The 20483-nt window shown below is 43.9% G+C and overlaps 1 protein-coding gene across 1 annotated transcript; it reads left to right on the top strand.

Moving 5' to 3' along the window:
* Positions 1-392: 392 nt before the first annotated feature.
* LOC113406488 (methyltransferase N6AMT1-like) lies at positions 393-11954 on the top strand. The gene is made up of 6 exons (XM_026651719.1): positions 393-598; positions 2929-3015; positions 4215-4305; positions 7355-7438; positions 9274-9415; positions 11848-11954. Exons 1-6 carry the CDS (start codon positions 468-470, stop codon positions 11952-11954), a joined length of 642 nt encoding a protein of 213 aa, XP_026507504.1. The 5' UTR covers positions 393-467.
* The last annotated feature ends 8529 nt before the right edge of the window (positions 11955-20483 follow it).

The raw sequence follows: 20483 nt of genomic DNA, 5'->3' as shown, positions 1-20483 counted from the left end.
GGGGGGGAGGCAGTTTTCAGAGGAGATTGGGGGGAGAAAGGAAGCTAGAGAAAACTTTGTACAAAGACATTCGGCATTTCTGCTCCGACAGTCAGTGAACCGCCCGGCCGGGTTAAAGGCGTCTCTGGGGCAGGTCCCAATGGAACGCGCCGCCCGGAAGCCTAATGGCAAGTCCCTGCTGGCACCGAGCCCTGCGCGGCGCAGCCCGAGCATTCCAACGGAACAAGGCGGGATCCATTGCTCTGCGCTCGCCCCTAAAGAACCTCAGTCGACCGCCGAGTCGCCGGATGCTGGAGGACGAGAGGGGGACCGAGGCTGGTCCTTGCGACAGTAGCGACGGCAGCGGCAGCTGCGCGTGCGCAGCAGTCTGCGTATGCGTGTGTCCCTCTCCCCTCGCGGCACCGTGAGTCGGTGGAGACTCCACACATGCGCACTCTCTCGCGGAAGGAAGGGGGCGGTCCTGGACCATGATCCCCACCCCGCGGCACCAGCACGTGGGCTCGCACGGGCCCTTCAGCGACGTGTACGAGCCGGCCGAGGACACCTACCTGCTGCTGGACGCGCTGGAGCGGGACGCGGCCCAGATCAGAGAGGCAGGGTGCGAGCTGGGGGGAGGGAAAGAACCAGCGAGAGGCCGGTCAGCAGCCAATGGGAGCAGCCGCTGGTGGGGGGGGTGGGAGGAGTCAGGGGGCGCCGTGAGCACGTGCAGGGGGCGGGGACAGGCGGTGGCTGCTGGGGGGCGGGGTCTTTGGGGGTGGGGGCGGGGCTATTGGCTGGCTCTCCCTTGGTACTAGGGTGACCAGCTGTCCTGATTTTACAGGGACAGTCCTGATTTTTGGGTCTTTTTCTTATATAGGCTCCTATTACCCCCCCCCCGTCCTGATTGTTCACACTTGCTGTCTGGTCACCCTAGTTGGTACAATCCTGGCGCGGGCGACAGCAAAACTCCCACTGGCTTCACCAGAGCCGGGATTTCACCCACCGGCTGCTGCCGTCGCCTGGGCGAAATGTCCCCCCTTCGCGTCCTTGCGCCGGGATCCGCCTCTGCCTCGCATCCCATCAGCGCCTGCGCCATCGACCCCTGCGTGTGCCCTGGCCAGAGACGTCCCACGTGCTGGGCGGTGCGCGCAGTGCTGTGTGAGCCTCGGATGAAGAATCCCAGAAGGACCCCAGCCGCAGTGCTAGTGGGTGCTGTCCTGCTGCGGCAGAGTCGTGCTGTAGTACACAACGGCCAGCTGGAGTGAAGATTGGTTTATCCACAGCTAGATCTGCTGCAGTGGCAGAAAAAGAAGAGGATCGGATTGCCCTGGTTAGGGTGACCCGCCTTTTCAAAATGCAAAACTGGGACACACGCAGAAGCCCTGAGCCTCCTCTTCCCCTGAGACACCCCTCCCCCCCCAGGCCATGCCAGAGCCCAGTGCTGGTAAGAGCCCTCCAGGGAGCCTGGGCTGCGGTGGGGAGCCCTGGACCCTCCACCTGTCCTCGGTGGGGGCTGGGGTACCCAAAAGCAGTCCTTGGCCTGTGTCCCTGCCCCCACTGTGGTGCACTACCAAGGGCAGGTGGAGGGTCCAGGGCTCCCCACAGCAGACTAGGCTTCCAGGATAGCTCTTACTACAGCCTGGCCAGGGCCTCAGGGGAAAGAGGAGGAGCAGGGGGTGGGGCCTTGTGAGTGGGGGGCTAAGGCCCACTTGAGAGACACCCACACACACATACTGGAAAGAGGCTGGTGCTGCCCCGAGCCTTGGGCAGGCACAGAGTGATGTCACAGGGAACCCAGGATAAATGTTGTCCGGGAGTAATTTAGCCTGGCACTGGGACTTGAAATTTACATTTGGGGACTGTCCCGCTCAATTTGGGATGGGTGGTCACCCTGCTCATAGCTCCAAGTAGTTTCAGTAAATAATGTAAACATGTGCCAGGTTTCAGATTACTGTGTGGTAACTTAGTCTTTGGCGTGATGGTCAGTTTTTCCAGGAATGATGTGCCCCAAACATCATTAAACCAGTTTTACTCTGAGGAGTGGAATGTTTTTAATTTATTGGAATATAGAATCGGCTAGAACTTGGTTCTGTGTTGCTCCTTTTCATACTCAAAATATCTCAAAGTAAAGTGCATTGCAAATATAATTTAAGTTGAATGGGATCCATACAATGAAATAATCTTGTTGCTTGTCTTGAAATTTCTATTATTTATACATGTCCAGAGCCAGCTCAAACAAATATGGACCCTTTAGAATAGTCACTGGGATATGTCTACACTGCAGCTGGGAGTGAGCCTCTGGACTCAGGCTAGTGGAGCTTGAGCTAGTGCACTAAAAATAACATGGACATTGCACCTTGGGCAGCAGCTTGTGCGCTCAAGCCCACCTGATCCCCTAGATCTGAGCTTGGGTGGCTAGCCTGAGTCTCCACGGGAACCACAACATCCACACTGCTATTTTTACAGTGCTCACTTGAGCCCAGCTAGTGCAAGTTTGTCACCAAGTGCATTGTGTAGACATATCCTTGGGATCCCAGTTTCAATGTGACCTGCTCCAAACTCTTATGCTGTGGCTGCTTGGTGGAGGAGGTGGAGATGTGTCTAGAACTGTTGTTTTTGTGTTGTCAATGGATGCTTCCTGTTAACAGAGGGAAGGAAACCTACAATGTCCCCCAGCGGGGGCTGTGATAAGTAGGAAATATTTTGATTCCCCAGGGGACACAAGTTCTCACCAGAGAGCTGTCAGTCAGCACAGCGCAGATCATATGGCACACCACTCATCTTGAGCTTGAGGGCAATATGACCAGTAAACTTCATTATTAGTGAGGTCTCCAGTGGCTGCAGGTTTGACAGCATTGCCTGATTCAGGCCTGCATATGTCCGTCCTAGATACTCTTGTGAAGCGGGTATTTTAATCACTTTGTACTAATTATTTTTATTTAAATTTAGAGTTGAGATCTCCCTTGAAGTAGGAGCTGGATCAGGTGTGGTTTCAACATTTCTGGCTTCCATTGTTGGACCCAGTGCATTGTACATGTAAGTATTATACTACCTTTTTTTAGATTGTTGCAGCTAATAATATAAGAATACTTTGCTCTTACAATATATAGTGCTTTTCATTTCAAAATGTTTTACAGTTACCAACTATGTAGAGAAGTATTATCTCCATTTTACAAATGGATTTCTAAAGACATGTAGATTCCTATCCCTCATTGATTTCAGTGAGAGGTTAGACACCTAAATAGCTTAGAAAATCTGGCCCTAAATTACTTGCTCAAGACCACCTATTGGTTTGGTAGTAGAGCCAGGACTAGAGTTCTGAAATTCCTTCTTCCCAGCTTGAGCTCAATCTGTAGTCATGTTGTCTCTACCATGTTTACTCATAACTTGATCCTGCAAACACTTGTCTAACTTTACTCATGTGAGTTGTTCTGTTGAGCTGAGTGGGAATACTCACATGTGTAACATTAAGCAAATACACAAGAGTTTGCAGTGCTGGGCCTCACTGAGTAACTATTATGCAATGCCATAGTTGGAAAGGCAGTCTCATTATAAACACTTGTTTTCACAGACAAAATCAGTTTAGGCTGAATTTCTAATGTCTGTTCTGAGCCCAAATTTTGTTTGAAAGTCTGGTAAAATTCTCTTGGCCTTTTATGAGTTATCTGAGCACAAAATGTAGAACACTTTGATATTATAGTATGTTGCATTGCTTGAGAAATAGTATGTGATAATTTAATTCAAGACCATTGTAATGCATCCACAGATGAGGACAAAGTTATAGTTATGTCTGAGCATGCAACCTTAACTTTAGCATTTCCTTAACTTTTGAGTACTTAGGCAACCTTAAAGTTTCCTTAGCATAGTGTTATTGTATGAAATTTCATACGTGTTATAGTCACAGTATGAGTAACAAGAATTGTATGTTCTTTTCAAAGCTTGGATGATGATTATTTAGTAAGGCTATGTGTACACTGCAAGATAGGGGTGAAAACAGTGGGTATGTACTCAGCATAGCTCAGCCGTACCTCTGCTGCTACCGCTACCGCAGTTATGCTGCTATTTATACTTGTGCTAACTGGATGAGAGCTAGTGTGAGTATGTGTGCGTGAGCAGGGGAATCACATTCATTCATACACAAGACTTGACGTCACAGCACATAATAGCATTCACATTCTTACGTTCATTTTTTAAGTATATCTTGTAATGTTGATGTGACAATGTTTTGCTTTCAGATGTACAGATATCAATCCTATAGCAGCTTCTTGTACCTTGGAGACAGCTGTACTTAACAAAGTTCACATTCACCCAGTAATTACTGACTTGGTAAGATACAAGTTCCTATAACTGGACCTTCTGATAGTTTTGCAATTCTTACAATGTACAGTGGGAGGTTTGCCTGTAACTATTCAGGTACTGTCCCTTCACGCTGAAAGAAAGACAAGGGGCAATGGATGTGTTTTAATTAGGCCACAGTTTTATTCAGTTAACATATCTGGGATTACCCAACAATAAATTGTACAGCAGGTCATCATTATTTACTTAATTGTTTCCTCCTACTCGGGAGGGCTGCTGTCAGTCCTCCCCCTTTCTCAACCTGGTCCTAGCTAGCCTGTTGCTGGGATCCCATTACCCTCCCCTCGTATGAGGGGTTAAGGGGGGTGGAAAACAGGGAATGGATTGGCTCCCTGCTGTACCTCATGTTAGGAGCCCCAGCCTTCCTTCCCCAGCTACCTTAGGGGATGCTTTCCTCTAAATCCACTTCCAAATCCATTTAATCCGAGAACCATATTCCCTCTGTAACGAGCACTGGACACATCTGTTACTAAGTGGTGACATTTTGACTTAACTTCCTCGCCTACCCCACTGGGTCCCTTATCTGCTGTGGAGAAGATGAAAAAACCTGCCCCACCTCGTCCAATCTGGTGGTGAGGAGAAAATTCCTTTCCAGCTCCAGAAGAAGAAGTTGAGTAGAGTCATGCTCACAGCAGATCATGAAGAAACCAAGTCCTACTCGGAGCCCATCACTGGGAGGGTGGGTGTTGCCAGCCTGATTGCAGTGAGAGTATGTTTCTCTGGAACTGTTCAGGGTATAGTTGCCCCCTGGCACATGAAAGGACAGTGTTCCCCTTCTAACCTGGTCCAGCCACTTCCTGTTGTTCCCTGCTCTGTCCTGGTAAATTTCCCCTTCCTCCCCACTCTTCCACCCTGTTGCAAAGGGGGCCCAAATAGGGGCAACAACCCTTCCAGCCAGCCAGACAAAGAACCCAGTGCACTCAGGTGCAATTTACTGCCATATGTTAGTAAGGTACAACAGTCTTTTATGCCACAATATATAAGTATTTGTTTTATTAAATTTGTAAAGTACTCTGGTGGATGGCAGTAGCTTAGACACTGTTGCAAGCTTACAGAAAACTAAGTAAAAACTGATCACAGCGTTCACTGTTCTCTCAAAAACTCATGCAAAAAAAAACCAAATAGAAAGGCTGATGAAAAGAGAGGGACAAAACAGCTGATAAGGGACCAAACTGAATCTGAAAAGAAAATATACTTCAAATGAGACTCTAAATCAGTACAAATATAGAGCAAATACTATATAATCAGGGAATGGATTTGAAACTGTGAACACCTGGAGCTTTCTTATTAATGTTGTACCCATGACAGTAATGCTTTGTCAATGCACAAGTCTAAATGTTTTTTTGTTATAAATTCTGTTTGCTAATGATTTAAAAACAAACAAACTTCCAAGCAGTGCCTTATGGGAAACTAAGTTTCATCTTTTCCTCAGTAAGCTCTTTTAATTTGTAAAAAAGGTTGAGAATTTAAATTTAATGAAAGGTGACAGATTGCCAATAATTAGAAACAGCTGAAATAAATGAACACTTCATTTGGGAATTGGACTGTACACAGAGACCTATATGAAGTAGTTGATGAACAGCTAACAGATGATAAACTTTTAATCACTTCTGAACTGGGATGGATATGAATCTGTAAGCTAGCTCTTTTAATTAGTATAGGTTTTTCTTTCATCCTCTTACTATTCTGTATCTCTAGTTCATGTTTTGGGACCCTGTTGTGTTTGTCATCATGCAATAAACTTATATTTTTACTTGTCCCATTCTGTGCGCTGCCCTTGCACACTGAAGACTGGTTTAGTGCACTTGAACCAGGCATAGAGGCTGAGCTATTCAGAACCAAAGAGGACAATTTAATGCATTGCTGTGAATGGAAGGTGAAACAGGAATGGTCCCAACTCTACTTATTTTAATTTATAAAAACATGAAATAATCTAACCCTTCCTATGAGGAATCACTTGCAGTATAGTCATCCTAGAGGAAGGGATGCTTGATTTGATAGAGAAATAATCTAGTTCCCTTATTGAGATAAGTTACTCAACCTTGTAATTTACCCACTTATGAAACGGATTATTATCTCACAATCAGGACGTTTTTATTATTATCTACTGAGGGATAGCTCAGTGGTTTGAGCATTGGCCTACTAAACCCAGGGTTGTGCGTTCAATCCTTGAGGGGGCCATTTAGGGAACGGGGGTAAAAATCGGTCTGGGGATTGGTCCTGCTTTGAGCAGGGGGTTGGACTAGATGATCTCCTAAGGTCCCTTCCAACTCTGATATTCTGTGATTCCCAAATAAAGCACCTGTAATTAGCATGTATTTAAAACATTTTGCTTAGTAAGTGTCCTTGAAATGTACTTTTTCATATTGTCCATTACTGACTTTTGGTTTTGGTAACTAAAAAGATAAGAAAAATAGATGGTGGCAACATGGTCACCTTTTGGTTGGCTGGCTAAATTTATGGGAAATTGCACAGATTTGTGTTTTACTAAATGTTTACCTTGTACTCCTGTCATACAGAAAATAACAAAGAAGTATCTTAGTTAACAGTCTGTTTTGGCTTAAGTCATTTTAAATAAGTCAGGTTTCCATAGCTAAGTACAGGACACTTTCTGTATCTCAGTAGTAGCAGCTATGTTAGTCTGTATCCTCAAAAAGAACAGGAGTACTGGTGGCACCTTAGAGACTAACAAATTTATTTGAGCATAAACTCACGAAAGCTTATGCTCAAATAAATTTGTTAGTCTCTAAGGTGCAACAAGTACTTCTGTTCTTTATATCTCAATAGTGTATAACTGTTTGTAAACCTATTAATTTTCTTCCTGTCTTGATAATGATTGATTATATTCAAAGCTTAATCTCTCATTTTAGTCCCATATATGACAAATCTGCAGTCTCTCAATACCTATTGTATAATGAGAAGTGGAAATGTGTGTTCCTGCTGTAAATAAAAAAATGTAGCTAATAAAAGAACTGCCTAAGTAAAACTAACTTGTTTCCTACCTCAATTTCATCTCTAGGTCACAGGATTGTTACCAAGATTAAATGGGAAAGTTGATCTACTACTATTTAATCCACCGTATGTGGTAACCCCTTCTGAAGAGGTAGGGATCACTGAGATTTGAGGAGATGCAATTAAAAAAAAAAAACTTATGCAGCTCAGTAGATATGAAAAATTATTAATTTCTGATATGATAAATTGGTTTGTAATGTTCAGTTGTCAGACTACCGTGTCCTGAATTGTAGTTCTTTGAAAAAGTAGTGAGGGGTCATGTGGAGCCAATGGTGATAACAGAACTGTTTGCAGTAAATATGAATCACTCACCTTACTGCACTTTCTGCATAAGAGATAAAGGACACTAGTGACCACTGTTCCACAAAATATTGCTCCATCCTTGCCGGGGCAATTCTGTAAATCCATGTCTACACAGGGATACTTAGGAATCACTAAAGGTATGAAGTCAGGGCGCATAAATTAAAGCATCTTAATCCCCCATGTCAATGCTCTTATTCAGGAGTAAAGTGGTTTTAGTTCTCTAACTTTGATTAAGGGTTTGTCTACACTTAAAATACTGCAGTGGGGTAGCTGCACCGATGCAAGTGCACTGCTGTAGCACTTCAGTGAAGATGCTACCTACACCATAGGTACCCCAAGAGGCGGTAGCTATGTCAACAGGAGAAGCACTCCCACCGACATAGCGCTGTCTATCCCGGGGGTTAGGTCAGTATAACTACATCGCTCAGGTGTGTGGATTTTCCACGCCCCTTGAGCGACATAGTTATACTGACATAAATTGCTAGTGTAGACAAAGTTACAATGAACTAATTCCACTTCATTCCTGAATGAGAGGTCCACTTAGAGGTTTAACCATGCTTTAAATTATGTGCATTGACTTTACACCTTTATGATTTGCCTTAACTTTCCTGATTATCTGCATGTAGACAAGCCCTAAGAGATTTTCATTTAGATCTGTCAGATATTTCCCATTGGAATGATTTTCTGGTGAAAAATGCCTTTTTCACAAAATCAGAATTTTCAGGGATGAGTGTCTTGGCTCGCCCCTCCCATGGGAGCTTGCCCAAAGGCTCTTTCTGCCTGCACGGAGAAACAGAAATTGACAAGAGCCATCCAGATGGGCAGTTGGCAAGCTGAAAAATTCTATTGTGGTTCTCCCCAATTGGAATTTTTCAGAATTTCTGGCTTGTGAAAAATCTTGAGCGATTTACTTTTTTGTCCAAAATTGGGACTAATTTTTTCCAAAGCCTCAACATTTTCTATGGGACAGAAATTCCTTTTTCTGGACTGCTCTAATTTTCATCTTTCATTTGTATTCTTCAGGACTCTCGAGGCATGTCTACACTGCAATAAAACATGAACAGGTGGCCCATGTCAGCTGACTTGGGTCGGAGGGGTCAAGCTGCAGGGCTGTAAACTGGAGTGTATAAAACGGAGAAGGGGGAGGTTCCAAGAGCCCAGGCTCCTGCCTGAATCCAAACATCTACACTGCAGTTTTATAGCCCTGCATCCTGAGCCCCCCGAGCCCAAGCCAGCGGACATGGGCCAGCCGCAAATGTTTTATTGCAATGTAGACATATCCTTGGTGGAATTTATGTGAATACTTTCCGTATGCATCTAGAGGAAAGTATATGCTTTGAATGTTACAAAACGTGTCTATTTCCAAACAGCATCAACAAAGACCTTCTTTAAATCCAAACAGAGCTCATCTATTTGGAGGATAAGTCTGAAATTTGACTTGTATGCTGCATGAACTAAACTGCCATGTAGCAATTTTATGATTGAAATTATTTTAATTAAATAAGCTCCTTAGGATAGGGACTATGGTGATGCTCTTCCTAAAGTGTCATGAACATATATAGCACTCTATAGTCGTATGTAAACCATTAGTAAAAAAATTCATCTTCCTTTAATTTCTCCTAGGTAGAAAGCCATGGAATAGAGGCAGCCTGGGCTGGAGGCAAAAATGGCAGAGAAGTAATGGATAGACTTTTTCCTTTAGTGCCAGACCTGCTTTCAACAGGAGGATTATTCTATTTAGTTACAATTAAAGAGAACAACCCAGGTAATAGAATCCTTCTGTTTGCTAAACGATATGTTACTAATGCATACATGAAAACTATGAGCACAAGACTAAGGTGCTATAACTAATCAGACATTGCCACTGGTACGCAAGAATGGGAAACTTTGAATTGAGTAATATCTCAGAGAAATGAGATGGCCTGTACATGGCAGTAGCAAGTCACACTTGGTTAATAACATTTATTAGTGTGGAAGCACTTTGGGCTAGATTCACAGGGAGGACTTAGTTGAGCATTGCAGCACCCAACTTTTAGGCACCCTTCTGCTAAGTTGGATTCATGATCCCAAGTTAGGCAGTCAGGTTCCCAATACAATGCACCGTGAGACTTAGGTGCCTAAAAAAGATTCTCAGAAGTCAGCATGCTAAACCAGCCAATAGGAAATGACAAGGAGAGGGGTGTGGCCTAAGCCCTGTCTCTCAAAGGAGTTACGTGCCTGACTCTGGCCTTGATGGAGGCATCTCCCTCTACTTGGAATTCATAGTAGTGAACCCTCTCCTGGAGTTGGGTACCTAAGCCAGGTCATCCCTTTTTGAAGAAAAAACAAGGTGATGGTGGTAGTGCCTCCTTGCATGCCCAATAGTCGAGTGGTTAGAGTATCACCCAGGATGTTGGAGGCACTGGTTCAAATCCCCACTCTGCTGGATTGGGAGCAGGGACTTGAACATGGGTCTCTCACTTCCCAGCTGAGTGCCCTAACCACTGGACTTTAGAGATTCTCTCTTTTTCAATTAATAGTTAACTATTTTATACAAAGTGGAGAGGAGGAGAGACTGAGAGAAGCCCACCCCAGACTAGCCCATTGCCCAACAGTTAAGGGACTGATGTGGGAAACCCACATTCAATTCCCTATTCCGCTGTAGGCAGAGTGGGGATTTGAACCCAGGTTTCCCACATCCTGTGTGAGTACTCTAACTATTGGGAGAAAAGTGTGTGGGAAGGGCAGCACTGCCTCTTCAACTGTGTCTTGTGCAGAGCCCAATCAAGTAGATGTGCTCTATGGCAGCCTCTGAGCATGTGTACTGGATTGCGCTCTGCAGGCGAGCTAAGTGAGGGAATGCTTTCTTTGTGAATCCTGCTCCGGCTTAGGCATGAGTTAGGTGCCAAGCTGCTTGGTGGTGTCAGGGCTGAGGCAGCTGAGTATGTGCCCATTGGCTGAAATTTAGGCACCTTGGGGACTTCACTAGTGAACACTGAGGTGCCTAGGGACTTTAGGCTACTACAAGGTTAGGTGGCAGCTGAGCCAGGGTATCAGGTTCTAAATTTGTGCTTAGACACTTTACATGACAGCTCCACTTGTGAATCCTACCCTTTCTGGCGGTTTTTACTCTAGGGTTTTCAAATTAATTTGTGTGCTGTATACACATCCTTCTATCATAGCTTCTGCCTTTATAAAACCTTTTATAAAACCTTCTTTGTTCAAGCCACTACTTACTTAGTATATACAGGAAAAAATACTGTCCATTACAACACTGACCCAAGTAGTATGGGAAATATGGGTTTCACCTGCTAAAGTGAAACTAACACTGAAGTGTAGAATTACTCCAGGGCACTCCCGCGTTTGAACATTTTCAGACAGGGCTCAAATATCAGATTTGCAATTGTACTCTGCTGGAATTTTACCAAAAAACCCCCAAATTTTCCCCCTACTGTTACTCACACCTTCTTGTCAGCTGTTTGAAATGGGCCATCCTGATTATCACTACAAAAGTTTTTTTTCTCCTGCTGATAATAGCCCACCTTAATTGATTAGTCTCATTATAGCTGGTATAGCAACGCCCATTTTTTCATGTTCTCTGTTTATATATAATCTTCCTACTGTATTTTCCACTGCATGCATCCCATGAAGTGGGTTTTAGCCCACGAAAGCTTATGCCCAAATAAATTTGTTAGTCTCTAAGGTGCCACAAGTACTCCTCGTCCTTTTTATTAAGTACTTGAAACCTGAGTATAGTGCTGAAACTTTTTTTAATTGAAGCAGTTAGTTAAGATAGGAATATTAAATCATTATACTATGATTCTAACTAATTTGCAGTTTCAGTATAACTGCACTTAACTCATTTTGGATTTTGTGTTAATATATAGAATATTAAAAGCATACACGCACTTAAACTTTGAGCACACTTTTTAATCTTAAACTTATTTACCAATTCAATTAAGTACTTAGTATATTTTTCAAAGACATTAAAATCCAACATTTCCACTAGTAGAAAGCCAAGTTCATTTGGTTTTGTTGGATGACTGCTTTAAAAATTGTTCTAATCACCTGAAGGAGCATGATGGATATTTTATGAGCCTATGTAATCTTTTGTTTTGTAATTTGCTTTTAGCAAATAAATCAGTTTAAGACAGGATGGGCTTTTTAAGTGGTGATTAACACAAACTGAACTGTAATGCTGTACATTTTTAATTACAGATGACATTTTGGAAACAATGAAGAAATACGGTTTAAGAGGTACTAGAGTACTTTCTAGACAAGCAGGAAGAGAAACTCTCACAATTCTTAAATTCAGCAAGTCCTGATGACTGCTCTTAAATCTTTAAACGTCTTCAGCCATGGAAGTTAAACACAAATGGTGTTACAATGGTCAGGCTATTTTGTGACTATAAACTATAACAACAGATTTTGAAAAAAAAAATTATCCTGTCTCCTGATCTTTACAGGAAAATTAGCAAAACTTTCATTGTTGTTCCCTTAACCTGGCCATCAACCCACTGTGATCTGTAATGAGTGAGGGGGCAGTTGTTTCTGGACTTGGTTTTCTATGTAGCATAGTGGAACTGTAGCTGAAATGTAAACTTTAAAATGGACGGTCACACTTTAAAATGAGGAAATTCACTGGTATGTATTTTGTTTTATAACTGGAATATTTTTATGTGATCATACATTTAATAATTGTTAACCTTTGTCATTCATTATGGGTTCTCAAAACAGTGTTCTTGCTTTAGTACTTTGTCTTGTCTTATGGTACTTATTCTGTAGAGATATCTGGTTTAAATTAGTACTTAAGAAGCCACTGATCTTGAGGTTAGTGGCCTCAGTCTTATATTTTGCATTTGTTGCAGAATCACCAAAAGCCTAGTGCATCGAAACTAATTTTGCTCCCATAGTCGGAAAACTCTTGATCTTATCTTGCTACTGTATTATTGCTATGAATATTCCAACAGATGTACCCAATATGTCATCCAGAGTCTTTAAGCTAAATGCTATGGGTTAATAAACCATGTAAAAAGTTCAGTTCAATTTAATCAATTTTACAAAATTCTTTTAGGGTAGAGACTTTTTTTAGACTATAAAAAGGAAGGTTTAGTTAAAAAGTATTTTCAGTAGAGCCTAGCTGTCACAGTATAGAAAACTAACAAGTGACAGTTCTTTATGAAGCACGTCCATATATGACTATGGTATGATACCATTCTTATACTACCGCACCATAAAATGTATGGGATGGAGACTTGTATGGTCTGATTATCTCCCTATATTTAAGCTTCTTCGTTTTCAGTTTAAACCGATTTTTTTATGGAAAAATTCCTGGGTTTTACGAAAAGTATTATTCATTTTTTTTCTGATTTTCACCCTATTTTTGTATCATTCAAATATATAAAAAATAACTTGCTTTATTGGAAAATACATATATCTCATGCAATGTATTGTATTATGAAAATACATTAGTCTGTGTGTATATGCAAAGCTGCCTGTTGAAGTAAGGCTATGTATTAGTCAAGAAGATATAAACAAACAGGCACACACGCAAGCTCTGAAGTGTGTGTGCATCTGAACATACTGATGAATCTCACGTCCACCACATACACATTGCAAGCTGTTAGCAGATAACGGTTTAAAGATTTGACACACTAAAATGGGAAGAAAAAAATCTATATCAGAATACATTTCAGAACACAAGGAAGTATTTGAAAGTTTTTAAAAAAACAAAAACAGGAGAAAAGGATGAAATTGAGGGTATGCGCTGCAAATGGTGTGGCCCAGTTATTAAAAGTAAATATTTATAGGCTAATAATTCCACGTCTACAACAGTAAACTGTTTATTCAAATGAAAAGTTTTATTGTTTTCTTAAACTCACAGGTGTTTTGAGTTCTGTTTTAGTTCTGCCGCAAACCACATTGATGAACGAAATTCAAAGCAGTAATCTACTGAATACTTTTTCCCCTGACTTTCTGTCCACCACAATAAACCCCATTATTTACCCAGAAAAGTTATTAATAGTTTTTTGCACTGATTTTCACTTGCTTGTGTTGTTGTGGTAATACTTAGTTGCCAGGAAAAATTAAATAAAATAAAAACTATTCCTCTCCTGCCTGCAGTTCAATGCTATAATGCTGCTCTTACTATCAAACTATTTATTCCAAATGTGTATAAAAACTCATAGAATGATGAGTAACAACAGTTTCAATGCCAGCCAGTAAACCTATGAACAGTAGGCTAAGTGGCCGACAAACTGTAGATATAAAAATTTAATTTTGTCCCTTTGCTACAAAGCCATCCAGAGAGGGTATAATTATGGGAGACACTACTAGCAGAAATGAAATTATTGGGTAAGAAAGGAAGGGGTAAGGTAGTAGAATGAGAGAGAGAGAGAGAGAAAGTCCTCCCCCAAAATTAATTATAAAAATGGCAAATTATTTCTGGATCACTGCATATAGTAAAAGAGGCCACCTTATAATGTCTAATCAAGGTTTTAATTGAAGACTATGTTGTTGCTCAGCAGATACCCTGAGTGGAAGCACAGTCTCTCTGTGCGCATGAAGATCCTGTGGAATGTGCCTTGATTCCATCAGGAACAGGTTTACCTGATGCCTTGTATGCCTCTACAATGCATAACTTGATCCTTCTGTCTAAAGACAGTTTGGAGACCTGTAGCCCTTTGGACTTTAGACAACCAAGGGGCCTGATCTTGTTGATTCATAGCACTCAAGATAGTTCTTTTGTGCTCTGCAAATATCCAAATTATGCCACAGATTTTCTGTAGGCTGCTGTGGGTTTGGATGGGAGGTCAGCCTCCTGTGAGTCACGGGAAGGTAAGTTTACTTTTGGCAAGAAAGGCTCTGGGGTCCTGAACACCACCTCATCATCATGGAACATACACCAATGTTCATTCATGGATAATGTTGCTAACTCCGAGGCTCATCTCGCAGACGTGATAGCAACCAAATACAGGTACAATGGTGTGACCAGTGTCAATGGTTCAAAAGGTTGAGTAGTCAGGGCTTTCAGCACTAGTGGTCGGTCCTGTTTAGGAAATATTGGTCTGATCGCAGCACTGGCCAGTTGACTGCTCGGAGAAATCTGGATACTTGAGGATTGTCTGCCAAGGAACCCAAGGACACTGCGTGTAAGATCCTACTTATGGTTGACACCTGGCGTGCTATGGTGCTGGGCTGGAATCCCTTGTCTATGCTGTCCTGAAGAAAGTCCAGAATAGCTGGGACATTAGGTCCCTGGGGGTTTTGTTGTTTTCCTGACACTACTACCTCCTGTACAGATGGAGGAGTAAGCCTTTAGTATTGAAATATGTGTGGAGGAGAGGAGTCTCGCAATCACTTTGGTGGGTAGTCCAAACATGATTGTTTCCTTCTCAATAGCCATGCTGTCAGTTGTGAACTGTCTGCATCTGGATAGAGATGAGGACCTTAATGAAGGATATCCGGTCTCTCTGATGAATGCAGTGTGGGGATCCTAATGCCAAGTCTACCAGATCTGAAAACCATGGTTTCCTTGGCCAGTGTGGAGCTAAAACTGTCACCATTGCTTCTGCTCACTTTATCTTCTGAATCACCTTTCCAAGTAGTGGGAAGTGGCGGGAATGCGTAAAGCAGGTTTTGTAGCCATCTGTGAGAGAGTATCCATCCCCAGCAACCTGGCATTTGCTTCCTTTGGTGAAGTACTTCAACAGCTTTCTGTTTTTGCAACTGGGAAACAGGTCAACTGCTTGGATGCTGCGTTTGTCAGTTCAGATTGAAGTTTTCCTGGTTGAAACCACGTTCTGAGTTGTTGACTGTGCATCTGCTGAGCCAGTCTGCCTCCAGGTTCAATTGTCCCTTTGTGTATATTGCTCTTATGGAAAAGAGGTTTTTTTCTGCCCCTTCCATTATCTCCATTGCATATATGAGTAGAATTGAGCTCCAACTTCTCCCTTGGTTGTTAAGATATGCCACGGTGATAGTGTCATCTGACTAGATCAAAATGTAGATGCCCTTGAGGTGGCTCTGAAAACTTTATAGGGCTAGCTTGACATCTCTGAGCTCCTGGAAATTGATGCTCTGATTCCTTTCTATGGGGCTCCAAGTGCCTTGTGCTGTTCTGTGTTCCAGATGGACTTATAATAATATATGGAGATATACCTATCTCATAGAACTGGAAGGGACCCCAAAAGGTCATCAAGTCCAGCCCCCTGCCTTCACTAGCAGGACCAAGTACTGATTTTTGCCCCAGATCCCTAAGTGGCCCCCTCAAGGATTGAACTCACAACCCTGGGTTTAGCAGGCCAATGCTCAAACCACTGAGCTATCCCTCCTCCCTCATTTGGCATGAGTACCCATGGGTCTGGAAGGTACGTGGGTAAACTCTTTCAGATGTTCCTTGGGATTACCCACCATCTGAGGGAGTCCAGTACCTGGCTTGGGACCCGCACCTGATCCTGCATTCCAGTGAATGGTTCCATACTGCCAGGAGACACCTGATGTGGGATCTTGCCCAAGGAGTAATTACTATATGTGAAAACAGCAGGCCCAGTATATGCAGACACTGAGCTATAGCTGACCTTGTGTTTCTTATCAACATACTGTACATGTTAAGTTCTGTATTTTCTGGAATCTGTCCACTGATGTGTAGACTTTTGCCATAGAAGTGCCTGTGTCCACTCCCAGTTGAGCTATCCTTGTGGTATTTCATTGATGTTTATCATGAAACTGTTCTTAAAGCAGTCTGTGTCTGGATTGTGGTCCTGTGAGCGGCTACTTTGGACAGAGCTTTGATCAAAACGTCATCCAGGAACGGAATCAAGTGAGTGCCCCAAGTCTAGCTATGCCCACCAGCAGCACCTTGGTAAAGACAAGGACAAATGGCAGAGTTTTGTGTTGGTAGTAGTCTGTTGTCTTCTTTTTCGTCTTTACCTTGCCCCATCAATTGGGGACAGCAGCTCTTGTTCTTTGCTAGCACTTTTGTCAAGTGCATCTTCCAACCTGATGCCAGCCTTCCTGTCCTCCTTCAACGTCTCAAACCACGTTTTTCTAGGTCTTCCTTGTGGTCTTTCTCCTGTGACTACGTGGTCTTGTACTCTCTGGCCAACATATCTCAGATCTAGTCTCAAATGACCCAGAGATCTCAGTTGATACTCCCTCAGCTTTTCTGTGATGGGGGCTACCTGAATCATGCCTCATGCTGTTTCATTGCATAGCCTATCAGCTCTCCTTTTACCCAGCATGCAACTGAGCATTCTCATTTTGGCAATGTGAAGTAGTTTTTGCTTCTCTCTGCATTGGCCAACATTCCCACCCATACATCATGGATAAGGCTGCATGTCGGTCACGGATTCTGTGACTTTCCATGACTTCTGCAGCAGCCAGTGTGGTTGGCTCCGGGGCTGCCTGAGCAGATCAGGCAGCCCCTGGGCCAGCCGCACCAGTGGCTGCTGGGGTAGTTTGGGTGTGGAAGGGAGCTCAGGGCTGGGGTGCGGGGTGGTGCTTACCTTGGGGGGCTCCCCAGAAGTGGCCAGCATGTCTCTGCAGCTCCTAGGTAGATGGGCCAGGGGGCTCTCCATGCTGCCCCCACCGCATAGGTGCTGCCCCCACAGCTCCCATTGGCTGTGGTTCCCGGCCAAGGGGAGATATGGAGCTGGAGCTCATGGCGGGGGCAGTGAGCGGCGCCCCCTGGCCTTCTCTCCTCCTAGGAGCTGCAGGGACACGCGGAGCCGGGTAGGGAGTCTGGCAGCCCCGCCAACCCTCCCCCCCCAGTACTAGTAGGGGTCCTGGGCCACATGCTGCCCACCCATCTCCTCTCCAGCACCAGCGGGGGTCCTGGGCCACCACCCCCCAGCAGCGCCCCCAGATCACCCTCCCCCGTTCCCGCCGCCCACATTTTAGTTAGGGATATATAGTATAAGTCATGGACAGGTCAAGGGCTGTGAATTTTTGTTTACTGCTCGTGACCTGTCCATGACCTTTACTAAAAATACCAGTGACTAAAACATATCCTTAATCATGGATGGCCTAATCGTGATCTTATACACATTGCTATTTCATTTACTTGGGATATTCTGATCAGAGCAAATTGCATCAGCTCCATCCATTTACAGCAAATACTCTTCATGCAGCTCCTAACATCTGTATCCACATTCCCATAACGGCTCAATACTGAATGGAGGTATTTGAATTGTTGTACAGACTTTCTCTATACCATCTAATTTTACTGGTTTTTCGTTGTTCCTCTCAGTGAAGTATCACAGAGTATTCCGTTTTTTGTTTGTGCCATATGCAAATCTCAGTAGATGGCAATAGCACGTACATATAGCTATGTGTAGATCATCTGCTAGGTCCTCTGAGGCAAGGAAGTTCTGCCAAAGTTAGGGTTTCCATTTGGAATCTTGTTTTCTTCATCTATTTGTTGAGATGTTTGAGGTCCAGGACAGTTCTGAAATCCTCTGCCATGCTCTGTATGCTTCTGGATGATGAAGTATATGGAGTATAGCCTTAAGAACCTCTCTTCTCAGGGTACCTTTTACATTGCTCCTAGGGCTAGGTGGTGTGAGATTTCACTTCACACCAGTTCACATTTGATGGTTGCTTGAGATGAGGGATTGGATGAAGAAGGGAAGAGGTGAGGCCCTTAGTTCCAGTGAGCAGCTGCAACTCACTACCTCTCTCATATCACCCACTTATCTGTGTTCGATAGAGACCCCTGAGTTGTGGGGAAATTCTGCTTCCTAGACTCAGATCTGGGCAGAGGCACATTCATTCATTGTCATACCAAACCCTGAGAGGTGGCTAGCACTTGGTCTGCAGTTCCAGGGTTTTCTCCTGGTGAACTGCTGTCTTTCCCCTGGTATTTTTGTGAGTATGGACAAAACAGGAGAATTTCTGTCTGTTGCTGGGCTTGTTGTCCCTTCTCAAGGCACTATGTGGGAAGTGGAAGGGTGGAACTGGTCCTTTTTGGTAGTGTTTTCTACCACAACGTTATCCAATTTTTCCCCAAACAGCAGAGTCTCTGAATTTAGATGAGCACAGGATTTGTTTGGAAGGTGCATCTATGGGCATAGACAGATATAGCACCCAGCTGTTAAGCTTGCTGCCATGACATTGGCTGAGAATCTCATTGCATCCATTGATGCATCTGCCACAAAGACTGGATCTAGGGTTCTTTTCTAACAGTAAGCTGGAAGTCAAAATGGTCCTTTGTCTTCCCTGGCCTTATAGTTATACAGCCAGGACAGCATGGCTCTTACAAAACAGGCAGTGGCCTAGGACACTCCAAAGTCTACCAAGAAGCCTTGGAATACCTTCTGTGGCTGACTTCTGCCTTTCTATCTTCAGGAAAGAAATCCCTTTTGGATGGGATTATCATATACTTTTGCTAATGATGCTAGCACAGCATTGATCGTTGGTATATCTGTGATGGCAGTTTTTGGTTCTTGCAACTTATAGTATCTAAGTACATACCCGCTTATGCGCTTACCCTTGTCAAGGGTTTCCTATTCCTCCTTGATCACATCTTCTAAGGATGAGTGCCGTAGGATTGTTGTTTAAGGCAGTGATTTGGAAAGAAGATATTTGTCCTCAGACTTGTCCTCAGGTGCTTGTTCCAGAGTTGGATCTGGATGGCATATGCAACCTTTCTGCACATGTTGTCAAACTTATCAAGGGAAAAAAAAACCTTTGCTGCTTTTTTCTAAGCCCTTCTCAGAGCCTGAATCTGAGAGCGCTCTTTCCACAGTAGAGATAGTGAAATCAGAGGATGAATACCTGGGTAAGATTTACATTTTTTCTTACCCTTTTGGCCCTGTGTGTCTGCTTTGCAGGAATTGCTACACAACAGAGATAGTGGTAACTTGCAGCTATTTAGTGCCTTCCGCCCTCTAGATATGTCTCCCTGTTCTCCCCCCAATCCTCATTGGATGGGGTCTCATTGTGACAATCCTCTGATTCATATTGGAGAGAAGGGAAGCTGGGTAGGAGCCCTGCTGCATCATGTCTACCCTGACATTTACCCCCCGAGCTGGCCAGATGGTGAATTGCTCATCTTTGGATTCTCTCCCAAATATATTCCATCGCCTCTGCTCAGTTTTCCTGTGTTGGAGTTGCAGCTCTCTGGGCCAAGGTGAGGACCTAACCTTACTGTCTGCTTACTGTGGCACTGCAAGGATTGGCTAGCTGTGAACAGGCAGGGCATAATTCACCCTCTGAAGAGCCTATAAATGCTGCATCACCTATAGAACACCGCTTTGATGTGGCCTAGTGTTTATAGGTAGGGCCCTACCAAATTCATGGTCCATTTTGGTCAATTTCAGGGTCATAGGATTTTAAAAATCATAAATTTCATGATTTCAGCTATTTAAATCTGAAATTTCACGGTGTTGTAAAAGTAGCGGTCCTGACCCAAAAAGGAGGTTTGGGGGGGCGGGGGTCGCAAGATTATTGTAGGGGAGATTGTGGTACTGCTCCTCTTACTGCTGCTGGTGGCAGCGCTGCCTTTAGAGCTAAGCAGCTGGAGAGCGACGGCTGCTGGCCAGGAGCCCAGCTCTGAAGGCAGAGCCACCACCAGCAGCAGCGTAGAAGTAAGAATGGCATGGTATGGTATTGCCACCCTTACTTCTGCGCTGCTGCCTGCAGAGTTGGGCCCTCAGTCAGCAGCTGCCACTGTCTGGCTGCCTAGCTCTGAAAGCAGCAGTGCAGAAGTAAGGATGGCATGGTATGGAATTGCCACCCTTACTTCTGCGCTGCTGCTGGCGGAGCGCTGCCTTCAGACCTAGGTGCCTGGCCAACAGCTGCTGCCCTCTTGCTGCCCAGCTCTGAAGGCACCACCGGAGTAAGGGTGGCAATAC

Source organism: Terrapene carolina, unplaced genomic scaffold (genome assembly GCF_002925995.2).
Source record: "Terrapene carolina triunguis isolate 2854851 unplaced genomic scaffold, T_m_triunguis-2.0 Scaffold31, whole genome shotgun sequence".
Classification (NCBI taxonomy): domain Eukaryota; kingdom Metazoa; phylum Chordata; order Testudines; family Emydidae; genus Terrapene; species Terrapene triunguis.
This window is presented reverse-complemented; position numbering and strand designations above follow the sequence as displayed.